Source organism: Eublepharis macularius, chromosome 3 (genome assembly GCF_028583425.1).
Source record: "Eublepharis macularius isolate TG4126 chromosome 3, MPM_Emac_v1.0, whole genome shotgun sequence".
Lineage (NCBI taxonomy): Eukaryota > Metazoa > Chordata > Lepidosauria > Squamata > Eublepharidae > Eublepharis > Eublepharis macularius.
Genome location: NC_072792.1, coordinates 170272375 through 170294107, shown reverse-complemented (window position 1 = coordinate 170294107; position 21733 = coordinate 170272375). Strand labels below are relative to the sequence as shown.

The window sequence follows — 21733 nt, the reverse complement described above, 5'->3', positions numbered from 1 at the left end:
TACGGCCAAATTTTATAAGACAATGGCCAACGAACTGGCACCATTCCTAAAAGAGGTGATGAACGGAGTTTTCAGGGATCAAAGAATTCCAGACACTTGGAGCGAAGCGAATATATCATTGATCCCAAAAGAGGGCCAAGATCTGACTAACGTGAAAAATTACAGGCCTATATCATTACTTAACAATGATTATAAAATTTTTGCGAAGATATTGGCGGAGAGACTGAAGGGGTGGCTCTCGGAAGTCATAGAGGAAGAACAAGCAGGCTTTTTGCCGGACAGACAAATAAGAGACAATTTAAGGACAGTGATCAATGCTATTGAATACTATGATAAGCGTTGTGATAAAGAGGTTGGTTTCTTCTTTGTAGACGCTGAAAAAGCGTTTGACAATTTAAACTGGGATTTTTTGTTTGCCACTATGGAAAAGCTACAACTGGGAGAAAGATTCATCAGAGCAATTAAAGAAATTTATAGAGACCAGACTGCAGCAATTGTAGTGAATGATGAACTGACCAAGAAATTGACGATTAGTAAAGGAACAAGACAAGGTTGCCCGTTATCTCCATTGTTGTTCATTTTAGTATTGGAGATTCTGATGATACAAATACGACAAGATGAGGAAATACGAGGAATAAAAATAAAGGACTATTCATACAAGGTTAGAGCATTTGCAGATGACATAATGTTAATTGTAGAAGATCCATTGGAGAACATGCCAAAAGTGATAGATAAGATCAAGGAGTTTGGTGACTTGGCAGGTTTCTTCATTAACAAAAAGAAGTCAAAGATATTATGCAAAAACATGACTAAGCAGAAACAACAATTGTTAATGGAAATAACGGACTGTGAAGTAACTAGTAAGGTGAAATATTTGGGAGTTGAGCTGACTGCAAAAAATATAGATTTGTTCAAGAACAATTATGAAAAATTATGGACTCAGATAGAGAGAGACTTGATCAAATGGAATAGACTGAATTTGTCATGGCTGGGCAGGATTGCAGCAGTTAAGATGAATGTGTTACCAAGAGTAATGTTTTTGCTACAGACAATACCAATCATCAGAGACTCTAAACAATTTGAAAAATGGCAGAGGAAAATATCAGATTTTGTTTGGGCAGGCAAGAAGCCTCGAGTGAAAGTAAAAGTTTTACAAGATGCAAAGGAAAGAGGCGGAATGCAACTGCCCAACCTGAGACTTTATCATGATGCAATCTGCCTAGTTTGGTTAAAAGAGTGGATGACATTAAAGAATAAGAAACTATTAGCCCTAGAGGGATATAAAAAAATTTTTGGATGGCACGCATACTTATGGCATGACAAAGTAAAGGTCAACTCGATGTTCCTGCATCATTTTGTAAGGAGAAGTTTATATACAATCTGGAAGAAGTACAGAATTTACCTACAAGAAGGAACCCCCTGGTGGGTGGTTCCATACGAGGTGATAGATCCGAGAGCTGTTGATAATGAACAACAATGTTTAACGTACAAAGAAATAACCAAAACTGAAGCATCTAAACTTAGAATAAAGACGCAAGAGGAACTATCACCTAACTATGATTGGTTCCAGTACAGACAGATTAGAGACTTATACAATTCGGACTCTGCAAAAGGGGGCATACGAACAGAGAACTCGGAACTAGAGCAGACCCTTCTTAAAGAAGACAAGAAAAGAATATCCAAGGTATACCAAGTACTGTTGAAATGGTATACCGTGGATGAGATAGTTAAAACACAAATGGTGAAATGGGCTATAAACTTTAATAAAGAAATAACAATGGAGGCATGGGAATACTTGTGGAAAACTACAATGAAGACAACGACATGTATTAATATTAAAGAGAACATTTTCAAAATGATTTATCGTTGGTACATGACACCAAAGAAGATTGCGCTAGGGAACTTGAACACTTCTAATAAATGCTGGAAATGTAGGAAGCATGAGGGCTCCCTCTATCATATGTGGTGGTCGTGTGAGGTAGCTAGGCAGTTCTGGGGGGAAATAATAAGAGAAATGAGTGAAATTTTACAGTTTCAAATAAATAAGAACCCAGAACTCCTGCTGCTAAACTTGGGAATGGAGGGAATTCCAGCCCATCATAGGACGTTGATATTTTATATGACTGCAGCAGCTAGACTTTTGTATGCGCAGAAATGGAAAGTACAAGAAGTGCCAACTATTGAAGATTGGATCTACAAATTGCTGTATATGGCTGAAATGGATAAGATGACAAGAAAACTGAGAGATCTGGACTCAGGGCAGTTTAACACAGACTGGGAGAAGCTGAAACAATATCTGGAGAAAAAGTGGGAGGTGGGAGGAAAACTGTGGCAGTTTGAGAACTACTGAAGTATAATAAAAGTATAAAAGAGAGGGGTGACTTTACCGGGGGAGGAAGAGAAATGTGAATTTATAAGCAGTTAGATTAATTAATTGATTGAGATATATATAGATATGTAAAGGTTAATTGATAGAATATTGATAGAGAATAATTAACGGTTTAAACATGAGGATTGAGTAATTAACAATATATTTTTTTTTTTACTTGATAAGACTTATATGCACCAAACTGAATGCATAGAAGAGTTAAAACGACTGATTATGGGATGAGTTATATAGAAATACTATAAAAAGAAGAAATGATTAATATATAGAGAACAAATCAAATTGTTTGATTTAAATGTGGGAAACTTTTATGGTTTATGATATATAGAAATACTCAAAACTGGAAAATGGGATAAATTGTTTATCTAAAGAAGTATAGTTTGGATGTATAATAAGTAAAAGAGTTAAAGATGTACTGCTTAATATAATGGAGAATATATATTTGTTTTAGAAAGAGGAAGTTAATAGAAGTAAGGGAAAAGGGACAGAGGGTGGGAAAGCTGTTGGAAGTCAACAAAAGGGGGGGAAAGGGAGGGGGTTAGAAACGAAAAATTTAGGGGAAAATTGAATGTAATGGAATGTAAAAATATTAATGTTCTAACCCAATAAAAAATTTAAAAAAAAAAAAAAAAAAAGGAATCCACAAAGTAGTTTAGGGGAAAAAATCTCCAAGCAAGAATGTCTGACTGGTACTTGTGCATTAGATAGCAGAAAGGCAGACAGAAACCAGTCTTTACAGGTTTTATGTAATTAAGATTTTCATTAGCATAAAAACGCTTTTTCCTCCACTGCACAAAACACAGCAAAACCCTTATTTCTTTTTCCTTGCTTCCCCATTTCAAATACTGCAGACATCAGAAACTGAATGAAACCAGGGTACAGTTAACTGTTTATTCCATAAATTTAGAAAAAGGTCTGAAGGCATGAGACCTTTAATAAACATCCTGTATCAACAGAAATTGATGTCCATGCATGGAAAAACACACACGCTAAAAAAACCCAACAGTTAATTAAAAACCTCTAGTGTTCCAGACACCTATTTGTTTTAATTACCATATACAAATGAAGTTCCTGGTTGCAGTATGGAAAAACGCAACATAACCATTGTTGTAATTTTTTTTAAAAAAAATTTACATGCTATGTTTTAAAGCAAAGAATTACACAGAATAAAATTCAATTTTTTTCCCAAGGCAAAACAACGAATATAACAGTATTGACTGCTGAAGTGGTGACTTGGTTGTATAAACCTTTCAAAACAAAATGAGCAGGTCTGCACAGAGGCTGGGCCACCCCCCCCCCCCATGAACCAGAGTGCACGTGCATATTTTGCCTTAGTGGGCTGGAACAGATCATTAGAGCTGGGGGGGGGGGAATCATGCAAACGCAAGTTATGTACATTCACTGTAGTTTTTTTTTTTAAAAAAAAATTAAAGCCTTAGACCAGAACAGCCTGTGAACCAACATGGCCACAGAACTCAGAATGACTCTCACTGCTGTTGAGAACTGAAACCTGCAACAAACTTGCACAGCTTGAGACCCACCAAGCCAAACACAGAATACCAGCTGCAGACCGCAGGCCATCAGGGGCTCAACGTTTGGCTGCTTGACCGGGGCTACAAAAACCCGAGACCTTCAAGACTCGGACAGCTTCTCAATACATGTGATCTTACAAGCCAAATCAAGTCCACAAGGTGAATGACAAAGAGCACATGGAAATCCCCTACTCTCCCTTTGGCTGCTGCGACAGGCCACTCACCCTTGTAACAGCAGCTGATTTCCAATAACAGAGAGGAAGAAAAGTTCCAATGCTGTCATTGGTCCCTTCTGCTATTAAAAGCCAGACACTGCCAAGGGTGAGGGAATGTGCAAGTCGGTAGCAGTCCTAAGACGACTGCAAGCTCTTGCAGCTATCAGTTCTGACTGTAGCTAGCTCCATCACTCAGAGGCCTTTGACTACTGGGTTGCTGATTCACAGCCTACTGAGAACTGTATCTAAGTAATATGGTAACAAAAACATGCCAGTGCTGAGGCAGCTGGGGAAATGCAGAATATTAACAGGACGACGATTTTAAATGTTGCAGTTATGGTGGCTTCTTAGGAAGTGTAGAGAGAACTATTTACAAATTCATTACAATTTAATATAAAATATTTCCAAAAGGAATCAGTTCCTTTTTTCAGTGCCCTTTATGCACAATCTCACATCTCTGCGACTCATTAAAACGAACAGAAGCTTCCCTTGACTAAGCTTGCATCAGTATAAGGGAACTCAGCAAAGAAGAGGGAGCCGCCAGCCATTTTCAGACCCATTTCAGTGTTCTGGGTGAGTTCTGTTCTCTTTTTGAAACAGACAAATAGAATTTGGTGTTGTTGCAGCAGCAGCTGATTCTACTAAAAAGCAGCTAATAAAACAGAGAAAGAAACCGTGATGACGTCTGTTTCAGTCTTACAAGCCTGAAGAAGTTGATGTTTCCCCTCACAATTAATATCAAAAACATCTACTGTTTTCGGAACAGGCGGCTTGCCACCTTCTTTCGTACTTTGTAATAAGTCACACACATGCCTAAAATTCCAGAGAGAACCAAAAGCAGTTCTAGGAAAGCCTTTTGTAAGAAACAATGCAAGAAAATCTGGATGGACCCAACTGCAGATTTCTACTGAAGTAATGGCTTAAACACAAGCAAGGAATGAGCAGAATCTGGAATTATTTCATCAGTGTTGAGCTAGAATTAGGGGGAAGCACCATATGTGCAGTATCTGCTAACTCTCTGAAGGGAATGTCCATTAATTTACAACAAAACAAGCAAACTAAAATGCTTTCCTAAGCGACGGGGCATTTCCATCACATCCATAACCACATTTTGGGTGGAAGTGGACCTTTCCAAGCTTCTGAAGGAATAAGACTAGCAACTTTTGCATAGAACCTTGCCTAAATAACACTAATTACAGGCCCTCTGACCAATGCCACATCAGAGAAAGAGAAGCAAAATGGGATTGGTTCATTCCTGCTTCAACTTAAGGGCACAGCAACCAGGAGCTGTTGAGAGGCAGTAACTCAACCAGGCTTCTGCACATGAACTGAGATCTGCTCGGCACATTAAAGCAGAATGAGTAACCAAGTGACAGAGATAGAAGGCTGGATTGTATTATTCAATTTACAAGGAAGGAATTACATTTTTCAGAGTTCTACATTAATAATTTTCTACCCGTGGGAAACCAGCACACCATGCAAAGGACTAGAATAGAACACGCTTGTGCTTCTGGACAAGGAATTTTCACATGGAGGAGCACTGAACAGTCCATTCTGCCACCTGAAAATTCTAGAAACTTGGACTTGTGTAGACAATGCCTGAAAATATGCCTCCCAAGGACAGAGATCAGCCTGAAGGGACTCTGTCCCTATAAACACTAAAAGCCAAGAGCCATAGTATGTACACTGATAAGAACAGAGAGTTCAGTCACAGAAGACACCCAAGTAAAAAGTTTATGGTCTCCAAAGCCCTTAGTCTCAAGAAATGGAAGTTATCTTTAATCCCATTTTTGTTGGCTTATGTACTAGTTTCTCCCTTCTTTGTTTTACTTTGATTTCAGAGTCTGTCATACTGCTATACAAAAAATTTCATTTCCAGGCACAGGTTAAGTAACGATTATGTCAGAAAGGTAATGCTCACGTTGTTATTGAACGGGTAGTGCCTGCTCTGAAATCAAGTGGAGCGCTATTTGCAACTCGTGGAACTGCTCCTGAACAGCCCTACAAGTTACAGTGCTCCTGTCTGATCCTTTGCCACTTGAAGAAAAATTGGTAAAGGTGCTTCAAGGAGACTGTGACCATATTAGACTATCCTTTGATGTGCCATTTGCACTGCAGAAAGAGAATTAACTGAGTGCTCATGACACATGAGCAAGTCTGAACAAGAACAACCCAGGATAAAATAATGACTTAGGCTGCTCTGGAGTTGCTGCTGGGAGACATGTGCTACTTAAATTTGCTAGACAACCCTACCTTCTCCCAAACTAAATGTGCCCCCAAAACATGCCCCCAAACCAAATGAGCTCTGCACCGAAATGTGTTAATTTCTATTATACAGTACTCAAACCATCAGTTCATATCCTCTTTCCCTGCAAATAAAGTTCCAGCAAGAAGTGGTTCAGCTACAAATAGAACAGTACAGGTAAGAAACCGACAGCACAAACAATGTGAATACAGAAAGAACAGGTTGCAATGCAAAGCATAGTCTCTACACGCCCAAAAGACTACCCTTTAATATTCAGTGCTGAGTGGTACTTGGGCAATGAATCAGACTGAGTAACTTTCACAGGGCAGTAACTTATCACTAAAAACCAACTGGCCTAAACACAAAGCCAAACTAGGAAGCAGCTTAAGATCCTTGCCCCAACAGTGCGTTTGAGAACATGTAAACATCTGCAGCAAATGCATGTGGCCTCAATGAATCAGCAGAGCATTGGCGAAGTAATATCCTGCATTTCAGGAAATACAACCAAGAGCCATCTTATCTCCACTGGCTGCCCAGAGCACAGACAATTATTAAGGGAAGGAAGAAAGGAAAGTGGTAGCAGATTATTAAATTATAAAGGAATGATCAAGATATTATTTTACCACAAGCTGTTATGCTGCCCAGTACAAATCACAAGAAAAAGTCAGTATTTGCTTAGGCTAGTAAAAAATGTAGACCGGCCCTGCAATGAGCAAAAAGCTAAAAGGGGCAGGGCAGCCAACTGTTTGCAGCGTCCATCCCGGTGGGCAGAATTTTATTCCTTCCCTGTATTTACAATTGGGTAAGCAAGGACGAATAGGAAGAGCCTTTTACCACATCAAACAACCGCATATTTGGTCCACTCCCTGCGCTACCTTCCCACTTGTTAAGCTCTTGCCTGTTTTCAAGCTCTTGCACCCAGTTCTAGTTCTTAGCTTCACAAATGCCTTCTCTGTCAAATACAAACTCAGATTCACAAATTTAATATTAAAATGCATCCAAGTAAAAATTGGACAGGAATGAGTGCATTTAGGAATGCAGTCACCCACAGCTTCACAGCAGAAGCTTTGAACTCGCATGACTGAATGTTTTGCCATGGGGGGGGGGGCGGGGGGAGAGAGATAGAGAGATCTTTTCTACATGGAAAGCTAGCATACCTTCTCCCTAACATCGTATGTTCTATATGGAGAAAAGGGGAATGGGGGAGCCCCATCTACAGTCTGAAGTGGTACAGCCCAGACAAGACATTTTCTACCTAAACAGGAACTAGTCCTTTTGTAGTAAAGATTTGGGGGAATATGAGACATAAGGGGAAAAAAAACAAGCTCAAAGCAGGAGTGAGCTGCTGTTCAAACCACCTCTACAGGATCTCTCACAATAACTACTTTCAAGGGCGCCCCAAACCTTGCAACAAACATATTTACAAGATTGCCCTCAGCACCAACCTCAGCTGTATAGATGAAGTTCAAGACAGGGAAATAAAACTGCAATTTCTTGAAAAACCTAAGCATTGTGCCTGAGATGGAATGCAAGGTTTGTGATGGTTTTCTTTTTTAAAAAACGGTTGTGTATAAAATCCTGTTACAACAGCAAGTCACCACTCCACTATGGGTAATCGAGGGCCTCTGTCAGACTTCAGGCTTGTTCCGCTATATCTTGCTGGTTTTTTGGTTGTAGTTTAGATGCTGGGAGTTCTAAGCCTGCCCATAACATGGGCTCAGCTTTCCTCATAATGAGCTCAATCTTTGTAGCAGTCATAGTTACGTAGCTCCTTTTCACGTCAATCACCTGGAAGAGAACATGAACATCTCAGTTTACGTACTAAGCTGTTGTCTGTGTGTCTGACAAGCACCACGAAAATGGAATTCTTAACAAACTGTTCCAAACAAAAGTTTTGTAAAGGTAAGCTACATAAACCATAATTATCATGGATCTGAGTCCAGTGGCACCTTAGAAACCAACAGGATTTTGAGTAAGTTTTTAAGAGTAAAAGCTCCCCTTCTTCAGATACAGGGAGGAGTGGAGATCTCCAAGCCTTTCGACCACAATCAGGAGGCACATTGTACCTTTACATCCAGACTCCCTTCCTTGCTTCACCCCACCCACCTCCTGACTGGGATACAAAGGCTCAAGGATCTCTACTCCTCCCTGCATCTGAAGAAGAGAGCTTTAATTCTCAAAAGATTACATCCAGAAAATCTTGTTGGTCTCTAAGGTGGAACAGGACTCAAATCCTGCTGTTCTCCCGCAGACCAACACAGCTGTTATGCACAAGGACAGGGCTGGGGAGGCCTATCTACTTCTCCAAGCAAGCTCTACCGAAGTGGGGAACGTGCCACAGAGCAGCCCAGTTCAGACTACACGCTGTCCCCCCGCCCATCTCATACACACCCCGCCCATCTCATACACACTTTCAAGAGATCAAATTGTTCAAGGGTTAGAGATCATCAACTCCTTACTAATGCCCTCAAAAAGGAAAGCAGAAAATTATGCTTTCGAAATGAAGGCAAGTGAGATACGCAGACAGAAAAGCAGCATATTTAATACCCCACACCCTGCTCAAATGCCTAAGGCCAAGAAAATGCTTTATACACCCAGATGACTATTCTCCCAACGCCTCAGGCTTGCAATAAATTGGAATTCACACAAGAAGAATGGAAAGCGCTGATATTATGCTGTGTATTAAACTGCGTATCAAAACAGGGCGACAGAGGCACATAGCAGCATCTTTACACAATCGTGTCATGACATAAATACAGATATACCAGTTACATGCAAATGTCATCTGCCCTTTGGCATCAGAAATTTCCTGATGCCCTCAATCCTGTCACTTTGGAAGTCATGAATGTCAAGCTCTCAAAACCATTAAAAAGGGGGATGGGGTGCTATCTAGACAAGTTACAAAATTGTCTGAAATTTTCTCGAATGAAAACTGCACATATACTTACGCCCCATAAATTCAGATTCTGATTAAACTCCTTATCACCTTCAAAGACAATATGGATATTTAACTGCAAAAAAGGAAAGATTTATGCAACAACAACTAAACACGCAGTACTTCTAACTCCAGTATGTGCTTCTCTATTCAATTAAGGCTGCAATCTCAAGCATGCTCACTAGGAAATAAGCCTCACTGCATTCACCTGAACCTCCTTAAAAGCAAATATCCTTAGGCTCAAGCTTCATTCTGACAGACGTCTGCAATTCTAAAGCACACATGGGTGTAGCACTTCTATTCAGATGCAGCATTAAAACCTCAACCATAAATGAACCAAAAGAATTGCTGAGACTAAAATTCTCAGTATGTTTATGATCTCATTTTACCAAGATTATTGAATGGTCGAGCATCATCAAGCTAGATAGTTTTACATGACCCACTGTAAGTCCAGTACACCTGAGACCAGTAGGAGCAAGAAGCTGTGGATCCGCCCCCCCCCCAAGCAAACTACCATAAACAGAGAGAGGAGAGGATAGTGGGGGAACCTGTGTTAGAGAGACCTTCAGAAGGGGTTTGCTCTAACAATATTCGACTAACCTAGGGACAGGAAAGAACTTCTGTAAATCTGATTAAGCAGGCAACCTTCTCTTTCCCTCTTGGGTGTGGCTGGGATCACTTGTTGAAGTCATTTGGAACTAAATGCTCAGCAAGTTCCTTCTGTAACTTCTGTTTCCGGCTTGTGGCACACTGTGTTCTAATACATGTAGAAACCAGTGGGCAGAGCTGCACTAAATGCTACAAAAAAACCCGATAGCACGACAGGTTTAAGAGCCTTGGTAGCTAGACCTCTTCCCTATGCTAGATTTCCACAAGCAGGAAGTATTTTTTTTTTACTGGTGAGCCATATTTAAAAACTAATTTTCTCTGCATTATAAAGTGGTACCCCACTCTTTCTTCATAATTAGATCAGTCATTAGTTTTAGACGATAAGAATCTTTAGAAATAGAGAAAAACAGGAAAGACGCAACAGTAGTAACTCACCAGTGTGCTATTTGCTTCTACGCGGCTGAGTTCAGGAACCGAGTTCTTAGCATATATTGAAATGGTCACTTCACCTCCTGTCTGATGCCAATCATGTCTGCATGGAACCATCTTTTTTCCCTACAGATGGAGTTGGGAAGAAACATACAACTTGGCTGTGACCTATTTATAAACACTGCCTACATTTTTCAGAAGAGGAGGACTGCTGGAGTTCCATTACCATAAAGCTGCCATACGTGGTAACATATGGAATACAATGAGCTGACAGATGCAAGATTGGTCCATTCCTGTCTCTGCTCCCCCAAGACAGAAGAGATTCTTGGCCAAAGTTATTCCTTGCATGTAATAAGCAGGTACAGTTACAACAGAGGCTGGATTCTGTACTGAAGTGACAAGTTAAAAGGGGAGGAGTGGACTTAAAAGGTTTTTGAGACAGACATACTTCAGATACAGGCCTGGGGAATCTGCAGGAAGGAATGGCCACGTGACTCAACCCAAGGGCTACAAATTCTGGACCAGCATCCTTCAGCCTAGTTCTTATTAAAGAATCTTTAGGGGTTCCCCACTCCACTTTAATAGGCTGAATAAGGAAACCACCCCCCATACCATTTCCTACAATTGTACTTTGCAATAAGACAGCAGGCTAAAGAAGAATCCTAGAAGAGCCCCAAACTGACATTTTGTAGAATCAAGCTGTTTAATAGATTTTAAACACACGAGCGCGCGCACACACCCAAATTCTGACTGCTTCTCAGCATAAATGAACTCTCTGAACTTGATACTTTAAATCGGTACACACTCCCTCCCTCCTTTGAATAACTCTGTGGATCGTACCCTACAGTCTGCTTGCACAAAAAGGAGGAAGGTGATTTCATCAATTTGCTTCACTTTGCTCCACACTCCCATCTCCCCATGCCATACTGTATTTTATTTACAAGAATCCCAGAGCCTCAGAAGAGGATTCCCAGGGGGTGCAGGAGAAAAGGAAGACAGGGAAAGGTTCATCTGTGTGAACAAAGGTTCATTGTGGACACAATTCAGTATTAACACTGACAGATAAGATACAAGTCTAGTAGCAGCAGTATCTGAAACAACTGTTATCCCCACAAGTCAATCTAACCAAGTATGAGGGGCTATCCATTCAGCCACACAGGAATCAGGAAAAAAGCCAAATGCTCCCTACTTTTTAATAAGTAACTGTAATCTGAATTGAGACTTTAATTACACCTAATAACAAGAATCCTCTGAACTGTGGCTGTTTCAGTTTGATGAAATATGGGGAGAGAGTAAGTCAGTAGACAATATAAAGCGATGGAGAGGCACACTTGATGACCCAGAAGACTGTAACTTACTTTGCCAAAGAAGAATCCCCTAATCATTGCAACACTGGGAAATGCTTTTGGGGATGAGGAAAGCACTTCCATTTCTCTGACTTTCCCAAGTACTTTCTCTGAAAGACTACATTTCTCTCTGCGCTAATTTTGCTTAACTGTGCGCAAGTGCACAACTTAGCACTTTCCTTACCTGGAGTATTCAAATGCCTTCCTGTGCCTGCTCTGTAAAATGTTAACTGCTTCTAAAATGAAGACCCTTTCTCTATCTAAACAAAGTACAGAGGGCATGATTCTTTGGGCAAAAGGTACAACGTCTCAGGATTCCATTCCAATTAGGTGGAAGCCTAAAAGAGATACAGTCAGAGAGGCGTGTCCCACTGAAGCCAATAGAAACAGAATATTAATGAACTAATACCAGTAAAACTTAGGTGTATACCCTAGCAAGTTTATATTTTCAATGCAAATCCTAATAACATAGCCAAGGGCCTGTAACATTGGTCAGACTACTTACAGCATCCTTCTTAATCCATAGATGTGTTCCTGTTGTACAGCCTTCTTGAGACAAGAAAGTATTGAAGTCTGATGTTTTCCTCTTGCAACAACTCCAGTACTTCATCCTGTGTAATGAAATGTAAAGAAATTATATGTCCATAGCAGCCCTTGTCCCAACTTCCATTGTTCCGCTAATATCAAGCTAATCGTTTTAGAAAAACCTAAGATTTATACAGAATTTAAGGAATCCATGTTGCTGGTACTTGATACTGACCCTTCGTGAAATATAGGCACACCTGCGTGGTATGTGCATTCTTCTTCCATGCTGTCTGGTCCTTCAAAGGTCTGTAGGAAACATTAAGACCAAAACCAATAATTTGATAGCTATTGAACTGGACGACAGCATCTGCCAACAGCTCCAAGCAATCACGGATCGATGGAAGAAAAGTACTTTTGACAGGCATTCTCACATCACTCTGCAACATCCACCCATAAAGAGGGTCATGTGTAATAAGCAGAACCAAACGTTACAGCTGTTAATAAGCTATGAATAAGGAGTCACGACACTTTTGAGTGGGGCCTGTGAACTGCAGAAAAAAGAAGGCAGCAAGCTGAAGACGTCTGACATAACGTGTGTACAAAACCAAAATACTTGCCTTTGTACAGCCCCCATTTTTACAAGATGTCCCAATCTTTATCTCTTCACTATCCTCTTCTGCAAGAGAAGAACATGGAAGGAGGATTCATTTTCAGAAGTTAAACAAACACTCATGACGGGTGCAAAACAGACAGGCTGAACTGGCAATTTCCACCAACTCTCCATTCCCCCTCCCCTCACGTCATTCCTCAGGGCCCCCTCTCCCCCAGGCTCAGCGTTTTGCGGATATCAATGGGAGGAGAGAGGCAGCAAAGTTCCCCTTTACCGATGGAAAATATGGATCTACCCCAGCATGTTTTTTGTCTTAACAGCAAGAGAAACAATTAGAATGAGACAGCCCCATGCATAGGGCCTTCACCTACATAATACCAATGGTGGTACTAAGTTCAGTGAAGCAGGCCCACACACACAACACACTCTCTCATGCCAAACTGCCTACCTTTTTTAATTTCATTCTCCGATGACAGTTTTAGCTTGTCTAATGCTTGCTTCAAGGAAGCTGATACCTTCAGTGGCAAGTAAGTCATTGGCTCATCTGGGCTAAAAGAAAGACAAAAAGCTCTTCTTACTAAAACTAAATAGCTTTAATATGCTTCTATAACAGCCCAAGTTCTTTCATGTGAACATACAAACATAGCCTGTTAGATCACTAATATATCCAGGAAACTAGTTTTCAAATGATACATAGGAACCTACAAGCGAGTCACACCTTGATCTGCAAGACATCAGTGGAAACACTACTTGCTTCCTGGGGGATTTTCTAAGGTGAAAGATGGAAGGGACAAGGGATATATATTATAAAAAGTGTGTCCCACAATTAAAGAGGAGCCCCAGACCTGAAAAAGGTGAAGATGAATGATCTACTCCAATCCTATGTACTCTGACTGGCAATACATCTCCAAAGGCTCAGACAAGTTCTCCCAATAATGTAATCGGAGATCCTTTAGCTAGCCAAGCATGTGTTTTATCTCCAAGATGTGGCCTCTCATTTTCATCTTCCTTGAGTTGTTAAAAACCTAAGCAGTATCAAAGCGTCACAATACAGCATTCCCAAGGATTGAGATTTCTGCCAACTTGAGGAAGTTTTCTGTGATGATACAATGAATGGAGATAGCTTTCAAATGGATTGGATAAAGAATCCTAGGGAAGGTTGTGGGATATTTTGCTCCCATATAATGATACTATGAACTAAAAATCTTTTGAGATTCCAAAAATAAGTGGGATGGTTTTGTTTTTCTTTTTGGACTAGTTATTGGCAGAATGAGATTTTTAAAAAGCCCCTTTATCAGTATAATGGTGCTATCCCAGGCGAACATCAAGACAGTGTGAAAGCTTGTAAATGGTTAGATGATAGTTTCTGATAGTTTGGATGGTTGCTTCTCATCACTAATTTTAACATTATGACTACATAACTATTAAATCAGCCTTCAAACGCACATGACTGAGAGAAAAACAATGGATATTTGATCACTGGAAGGATATTTGTCACTAATGCACAGTTTCAGGACATTACCTGGGCCTCTGAATTGCTTCCACCGGCTTTGGGGCCTGAATGATGTGTTCTTGAAATTTAGGTTTCAGGTCAGCTAGCTCTTTTCGCTCAGAAGTAGTTTTAACTTCGGGCTTGACTGGCTGAGGTGGCTTCTCGCTGTTATGGAAGCCCTTCGTACAACCCTGTTGTAGGAAACACATGCTTGAACCATCAGCTATTGTGCTATTCAGCTTCAGCAATGTATTTTTTTTTAAGTAATCCTGGTGTTTCATCTCTGTCAGCAAATACCGTGGCTAGCAGTAAATTTAAACTGACTCCTTCCACATCCATTTCTCATACACAAGCATCCAGACACACATGCCTTTCAACATTTCAATGCACTTGGGAAAGAGCCCTCCATGCTGTGGTGGGAAGGATCACAGCCCGTCATATAATGAAAATATCTGGAAGTAATATAACCGCCTCTTAAAATAAATAAATTGTCCGAAAGGCTGTTAAAATCAGTAAACAATCCTCAGAAGTTTCACAATGTCAAAGGGTCAGATTATGTGCAAATGCATGTACCTAAATCCTGGCTGCTGTTGCATCTGGGCAAAAAGGGGATAATTTTCCTCTGATATGTTTCTAAGAAAAAGGACTGCTATCTTTTGAGGGAGGAAAAGTTAATAGGTAGTTTAATTTTCAGCCTCATTGGCCTTCAGCTTTTAAAAGCTGTATTGATTAAAGGGGCAGTTGGTTCCTTTTACTTGTTATTTGCTGAAATAAAATTAAAACATGTCTCTTCTCCTAACTAGGGGTAGTAGCTTTTATTTATTGGGCTGTAAATAACTTTGATTTATTAAAACATTTATATCTTGTCTTCCCCTTTGCAGCTCAAGTCCTACTAAATACTCTCACAAATGTAAGTACAGGCTTACATCTCTTTCTAAAAACTTTCCAAAAAAAGACATGCCTTTTAACCTTGTAAGAAAGCCTGTTCCAGAAAGAATGGGAAAGGAACATGATATAGTGGATATCAGACAAGCAACTCTGGGTCTCAAGAGATACTTTAACTGAACTGTTGCTAAATGTAGACATTTTTAAAGTTAATAAATCAATGTAAGATTTTTTTAACCACAGCATGCTGAGTGAAAATAAGGTTTATATTTTCCTTTGTGAAGGATGTTGATTCTAGTACAGTTTTCTTACAGTTTGGCCTATTTACAAAGGCACTTCTTGCATGGATAGACCCCTCCTTGAGTCCTGTGGTTCTTGGGGGGAAAGGCTGATATAGAACTATTTTAGATAAATGTTCTGAATCACTTTTTAAAGATATGATTGATTTTAAAGGTGAATAACACAAGAATTGAAGGTGAATAACTCAAGAATCATGTCTGTAGGAAAAGGAGAAGTTGTCATGGAGTAACTGCATGCTCACCCTTAGAGACTGCACGCTCATCCTTAGAGTTTCGCCTACACTATACCCAAAACGTGCATTTCACTCAATACTCAAAGTCAAAATTACCCCAGTTCTCAGTGTTAGAATAGTGTTCTTGGACGCAAGCAGGGTTTCCCACAGCTGAAAATCTTAACAATGCACTTATGATGCAAGCAGAAGAAAAACTGCATCTGCTGACAACCATGAGAAGACACAGGATCTGCATCAGGTCATCTTAGCACGGAGATCAGGACTGGCTCACAGGGATCAGGTTAATGTTGTAATAACTACAAAGTCATTCATACATACCGCAATGCTCAAGAAATCAGAAAAGTCTGTGGTTCTCCTCTTACAACATGACCAGCCCTGTAATATGCAAGCAACAAGGAACATTACAAACTTGCAACTAATTCTGATGGAAAGGCTTCAGATAATTGTGCTTGCACACCTACTTTAAGAGCATCATGAAAGACGGGCACTCCTGGATGATATGTGCATGACTCTAAAAAGGGAAAGGGGGGAAAAAAGGATTAATTGAAAATCTCAGTGGACAACATCCGTGCTTTATAATCTATATTCAGATTAGCCATTTACTCAGATTTTTTTACTCATTTATTCTTATTTGACTGTGCTCAAATATTGGCAAGTCTTTTACAAAGCCAGAAATATCCAGCTACACACTAGAATCTTTAATGTAAAAGAACGTTTTTAATGTATACGCTGCCTCACCAAAAACCCCATTAAAGTGGTAATAGTAGGAACAGTACACTAGAAAAGCCTGTCCATAATACCACACCAGAACTGTGGTGAAGATAATCAAAGAAAAGTTACTCTCTAAACATCTTTTGAAGTAAGGTTTCAGCCTTGACATCCCTGGATTTAACAGCTCAAAAGTAAATGTTTTTGAGAAGTCAAAAGAGAAACAAGTTCAATTTCATTAGCTACTTTCCCCCAAGGTCGCTTGGAAAGACGGTCTTCAAACAAACAAAGGCAGGAATTCACTCCTTTTACTTTTATCTCGGTAGACAGCATGATTGCCATCAACTATGCTCAGCTCCGCCCATCTACTCACTACAACCTTGCTTGCGTCACAAGTTCTCTCCAGAAAAAAAAAAAAACCAAGGCTGGGATTCAATGAAGGAACTAGTTCTGAATGCTAAAGGGAGCTCTGTGCTCACGTTTCTTGAACAGCAGCTCCTCATGCTATCTAGCAAACCCTACCTGAAGGGGCACCTGTATGGTGCCACCTCTCTTCCCTTTCAAAGCTACCTACTCCATGAGGTCTTCCCACTTGACTCTTTCGTTCTCAACTGAAACGAAGCCTAACATATAGCAGGATTTCCACTCATTCTATCCGTGCTTCTGCCGTCCTCTTCCTTCGCTTGTCATGTGAACCTGGATTACCCTGAGGCAGACTATTGGTCTATTAAGGTCTGCACAGTCTAATCAAACCACCAGCAGCTCACCAGTGTCTCAGATGCAGGTCTTTCACACCATCACCTTACCTGACCTTTTAAATGGAAATACCAGGGACTGAACCAGGAACCTTATGTGTGCTACGCAGATGCTCTCCCACCCAGCTATCCCCTCCCTTCACTAATCTAAATTTACATTTTACACTTGTCAGGACAATGGGCTGTGTTCTGGTTTATTTGCTATGATGCCACATTATAATCCTATTGATATCAATGACAATGTACAGGAACAACACTGAGAGAAAATAACCGCACTGGAATTCTCTTTGGTAAAGCAACAGTTACATCAACAGCCCACTGAAGTGTTAGAAAATGTCATCTACCAACAAAAATCTGTCTGAGCATCACAAGTGGTGCTAAAGCTCATCTCCAAAGATAGCTTAAAGCTGTTTGTAACTCAAAACCACAGTTACCTTGATGGAGGACAACAAAGTTGCCAAAACAAGCCCGCAACGTTATCGGGGTCATGAGGAGAATCAAGTATCTATACAGAGTTTTCTCCATCATTATTTACAAACAGACAAAGTCCCAGGAAACGGAATCAAAAAGATAAGAGTCATGAGAGGCTGATAAAAACAAATTTAAGGGCTGATGGGGGGGGGAGAGGAAGTGTTCCCCCACCATTCTCAGGAGAGCTACAACTTAGAAAATGGATACAAAAGTTGCCCCCTTTGCCAACAAGGAATGAAAGGGTAGGTGGCTGGCGAGCGGTTCATTTGGGAAAGGTAAGCAGCCTTGACTGATGGTTAGACTGAAAATCAGCACTGGTTTTTAAAATTCAAAAAAATTAGTCCTTGTATAGACAGCTTTTCTACCCCACTATCAGTATCCACGGTCAGATTCAGAACAGATGGGAGGGATCTGTAACAAGGCACAAGTCCAATGGTACCGTAAAAACTAACAACATTTATTCCAATATGAGCTTTTGTGGGATTTAAAGCTGTCACCTGCTCCTAATCTAGAAAGTAGTGAGGCGGAATGAGGAAGAGAGAAAGCTGTAAATATAACACTACAAATTAAAATGCCATGTGTATATGTAGGTGCATAGAATAAGGGCATTCTGCTGTTCCCTCCCTCCCCCATCACTGGAATTCCTGCTGGGTCAGAAGCTAAACACTGGGCAATTAATAATATGCATTTGTCGCTATTATTATAGGAAGTTTCATAACAACCATTTAATTTATGGACAGCCTGCCATACTTATTGTATCACTGACAAGAGCGCATTACAACCCCTGCCAGCATTATAATCACTGTCTATTACCATTAAGACAGGAATCATGCTTCCATTAATAACTACATATTATTAATGCACCTGCCACAACAATCACCACTGCATACAACTCATGTGCTACAGTTGTTTTAAGTACAACATTTTTTTTAAAAAAAATGTGTTTTCCCAGGTAGTTTATATAATCACAACCTAAACACCAATCACAGGGCTCAAAAGATATGGTGAGACAACCTAAGTCCCCCTAAACCAAAGTTTAATAAATGCTCTGAAAGGAGAATCATTTTCCAAAAAAGAGATTATTAGAATGGGTTTTTTTAGGAGAAGAAAATATTGTCATTATTAAATGTTAATAATAGTTCCAGCCCAAACATCAGGACTGTGGAAAATAGAATTATCATCATAATCATTACAGACCCAACATCTGGTGGGCTGTGGAAGATAGAGACTATAATACTAATAAGAACAGCAATAATAATTCCAGCCCAAACATCTGGTGAACTGTGGAAAATAGAGATTACAATAATTATTATAACTATTATTATTATAACTATTATTATTGTTCTAGCCCAAACATCTAGCAGTCTGTGGAAAATAAGGGATGATGATCATACTAGTACTACTAATTCCAACCCCAACATCTGAAGGGCTGTGGAAAATAAAGTTATTATTATTATTATTCCAGCCCAAACAACTGGTGGCCTATGGAAAATAGAAAGTATTACTAATATTATTCTTATTCCAGCCCAAATGTCTGGCGGCCTGTGGAAAATATGATAATGATGATAATAATAATAGCTACATAATAGCAATAGTAGTAAAAATAATGATGTTGGTGCTGATAGTTACATAAAGATGCGCCTGGACCCTCCCCCCCTAATATTATTCTTATTCCAGCCCAACTATCTGGTGGCCTGTGGAAAATGGTAACAATGATGATAATAATAAAAATAATAGCTACATAATAATAGCAATAGCAATAATAGTAAAAAGTAATAATGATGATGATGTTGGTGCTGATAGTTATGTAAAGATGCGCCTGGACCCTCCTCCCCCCATCGCCGCTGAGCTACACCCTCCCCCCCCTCAACGGACACGCCCCTCCCCCACCAGCTCCTCTCCTCAGCGCCCCTCCCCCATTCGCCTCCCCTCAGCCTCACCGTCCGTGTTGCTCTCGGGGTCGAAGCGCTGCCCGCACCCCCGGTTGTAACAGAGCAGGGCCATGGCCGAAGAGAAGCAGTCCGAGGCCGGCCGCACGCCGAGGGAGCCGGAGGAAGAGCGAGGCGAGCCGGCCGAGGAGCCGCTTCTCGACGGGAAGGAAGCGCGGAAACCGTCTCCGCTCCGCCCCCGCCCCCCTCCGGAAAAGGCCGAAGCGAGAGGGGCCTTCGGGAACATTCGCGAAACTTCGCGCCCGGGAGGGAAGCCCAACGCGCAGGCGCTCTGGAGCCGATCGAAAGGGAGGAAAGAGACCCCCTCCCCCCCGGAAGAAGTCCGGCACATGCGCACTCTAGAGTTACGAAGCGAAGCAAGCGCAAAGGGGAGATGGGAAGGATTTAAAGGGGCCGCGTGATGCAGCTTAGACAGGTTTGCTGCCAGGATTCCCAGACTGCGGTTGCGCTGAAAATTGCGCCTTCCCGGTATAGGGTTGCGTTGGTAGGAGTTGCAGTGGGGCACGCGCTCTTTTTTGGGAACGAGTCGTAATGAGAGGTATGGAATTTATTTCTGACTGTACGCAGCGAAAGGCTGCACGGTTAGAGGTGGGCTTACCAACCTTCCTGGAGCTCTCCAGGAATTACAATTGCTCTCCAGGCCATGTAGAGATCAATTCCCCTGGAGAATATGGCTGCCTTGGAGGATGGACTCTCTGGCATTATATCCGACTGAGATCGCATTCCACCCCAAATCCAGCCCTGTCCAGGCTCCAGCCCCCCACATTTCCAGCAATTTCCCAACTTCCCGCTGCGCATGGAAATCAGTGACACCTAGCTCTGAGCGTAGTACAAAGCAGGAGCAATCTCAAAAAGCTGGTCGATACTGGTATTTTACACTTCCTATGAAGCATAAGAGTAAAGTGGTGCTTTCAGTTTTAATGCCTGAAGAAAATGCCTCCATCATGAGTAGAAAATACAGATCTATATAATGAGTGCATAATCGGGGTGGTGGGGGGAAGCCTCCTGGAATTCGACAGAAAAGAATAAGCTCACACGATGTGCTGTTATACAGCTAATTTTTCAAAGCAAGGGGGAAAGCCCTGTGCAGGCTCTTCAGAGGATATATTTGGTACCAAACTGGAACAGAAAATATGTACCTGCATCTTAATGCACTTTTCCACTCCTAACCCAGAAGGGCAGTTCTGATGTATTGGGATATGGAGTATGAAAAACACAAGTACCCCTCATAATCTGGTTCCTGAATCCATTCACGAGTCATTCAGGCAGGTTGATTTATAATCACAACCCAGTCTTCCTGCCTGGCCCTTTATAGTGCAGGTGTGATTTAGGGATCTTGTTTTAGTTTTAAACACCCCCACACAAGCACACGTATTTACGTGTTAGTCTCCTGATTTTTAAAAATAAAAATTGAGAACAAGCAATGAACACATGAACAGTCCAAAGCTTCCTTGCTTTTCCTTGTGTGTGTGTGTGTGTGTGTGTGTGTGTGTGTGTGTGTGTGTGTGTGTGTGTGTGATGCCCCCAGGGTCAGGAGCCACATCCTTTTGTAAAGATGGCATCTTCTTCCTATGGTACACAAAGACAAGGCAATACGCCAGAACTGCAACCATTGCACTTTAAATACCTAAATACTTTGCACGTTTACAGTGCCAGCTGTAGCAGTTAAGCTTAGGCTTCTCACCAATCTGGGGGGGGGGGGGTGTCTGCCGATCGTTGGCAATTGGCAGGAGGTGGAAAGTCCCCTGGAGATCGCCCTCCACCAGCAGGCAGCCCCGGAAAGTGCGCCTCAGGTGCTCTACTGGTGGGGTGTGACAGTGTCACTTCCTGAAGTGACATTGTCGTGCCAGCCACAGGCATGCTCTCACGCTTCACGGAGGTCAATTTTGGCCCCAAATGGGCAAACCACCGGGAGATTGCCTGCCATCAGCAAGCAACTTGGAATCCTATTCCCAGCCTCACCCAGTTCTTGCTTCCTTGCTTCTAATTCTGAACAGGCTCTTTCTCTTGAGGAGGGAGCTAGGACTGGCTGGCCTTCCTCCTGCCTGCTCCTCGCTCGCCCTTGCCACCCTGACTAGCTCTCTCCTTGGCTCTGCGACGGAACTGCTG

The 21733-nt window shown here is 41.3% G+C and overlaps 1 protein-coding gene across 1 annotated transcript; it reads right to left on the bottom strand.

Moving 5' to 3' along the window:
• Positions 1-3263: 3263 nt before the first annotated feature.
• CHORDC1 (cysteine and histidine rich domain containing 1) lies at positions 3264-19821 on the bottom strand. The gene is made up of 11 exons (XM_054973807.1): positions 19616-19821; positions 16203-16252; positions 16060-16116; positions 14355-14515; positions 13281-13381; positions 12840-12898; positions 12458-12528; positions 12203-12308; positions 10358-10477; positions 9327-9389; positions 3264-8166 (listed from the first exon to the last, which is right to left on the bottom strand). The coding sequence occupies exons 1-11, from the start codon at positions 19677-19679 to the stop codon at positions 8014-8016; spliced, it is 1005 nt and encodes a 334-aa protein (XP_054829782.1). The 5' UTR covers positions 19680-19821; the 3' UTR covers positions 3264-8013.
• Between the last annotated feature and the right edge of the window lie 1912 nt (positions 19822-21733).

Coding starts and splice junctions, on each gene's coding strand:
- CHORDC1 (XM_054973807.1), bottom strand. CDS start 19,679: ATGGCCCTGCTCTGTTACAACCGGGGGTGCGGGCAGCGCTTCGACCCC. Junction 16,253..19,615: donor CCCCGAGAGCAACACGGACG/GTGAGGCTGAGG, acceptor TTCCCTTTTTAG/AGTCATGCACATATCATCCA. Junction 16,117..16,202: donor TCTTTCATGATGCTCTTAAA/GTAGGTGTGCAA, acceptor TGCATATTACAG/GGCTGGTCATGTTGTAAGAG.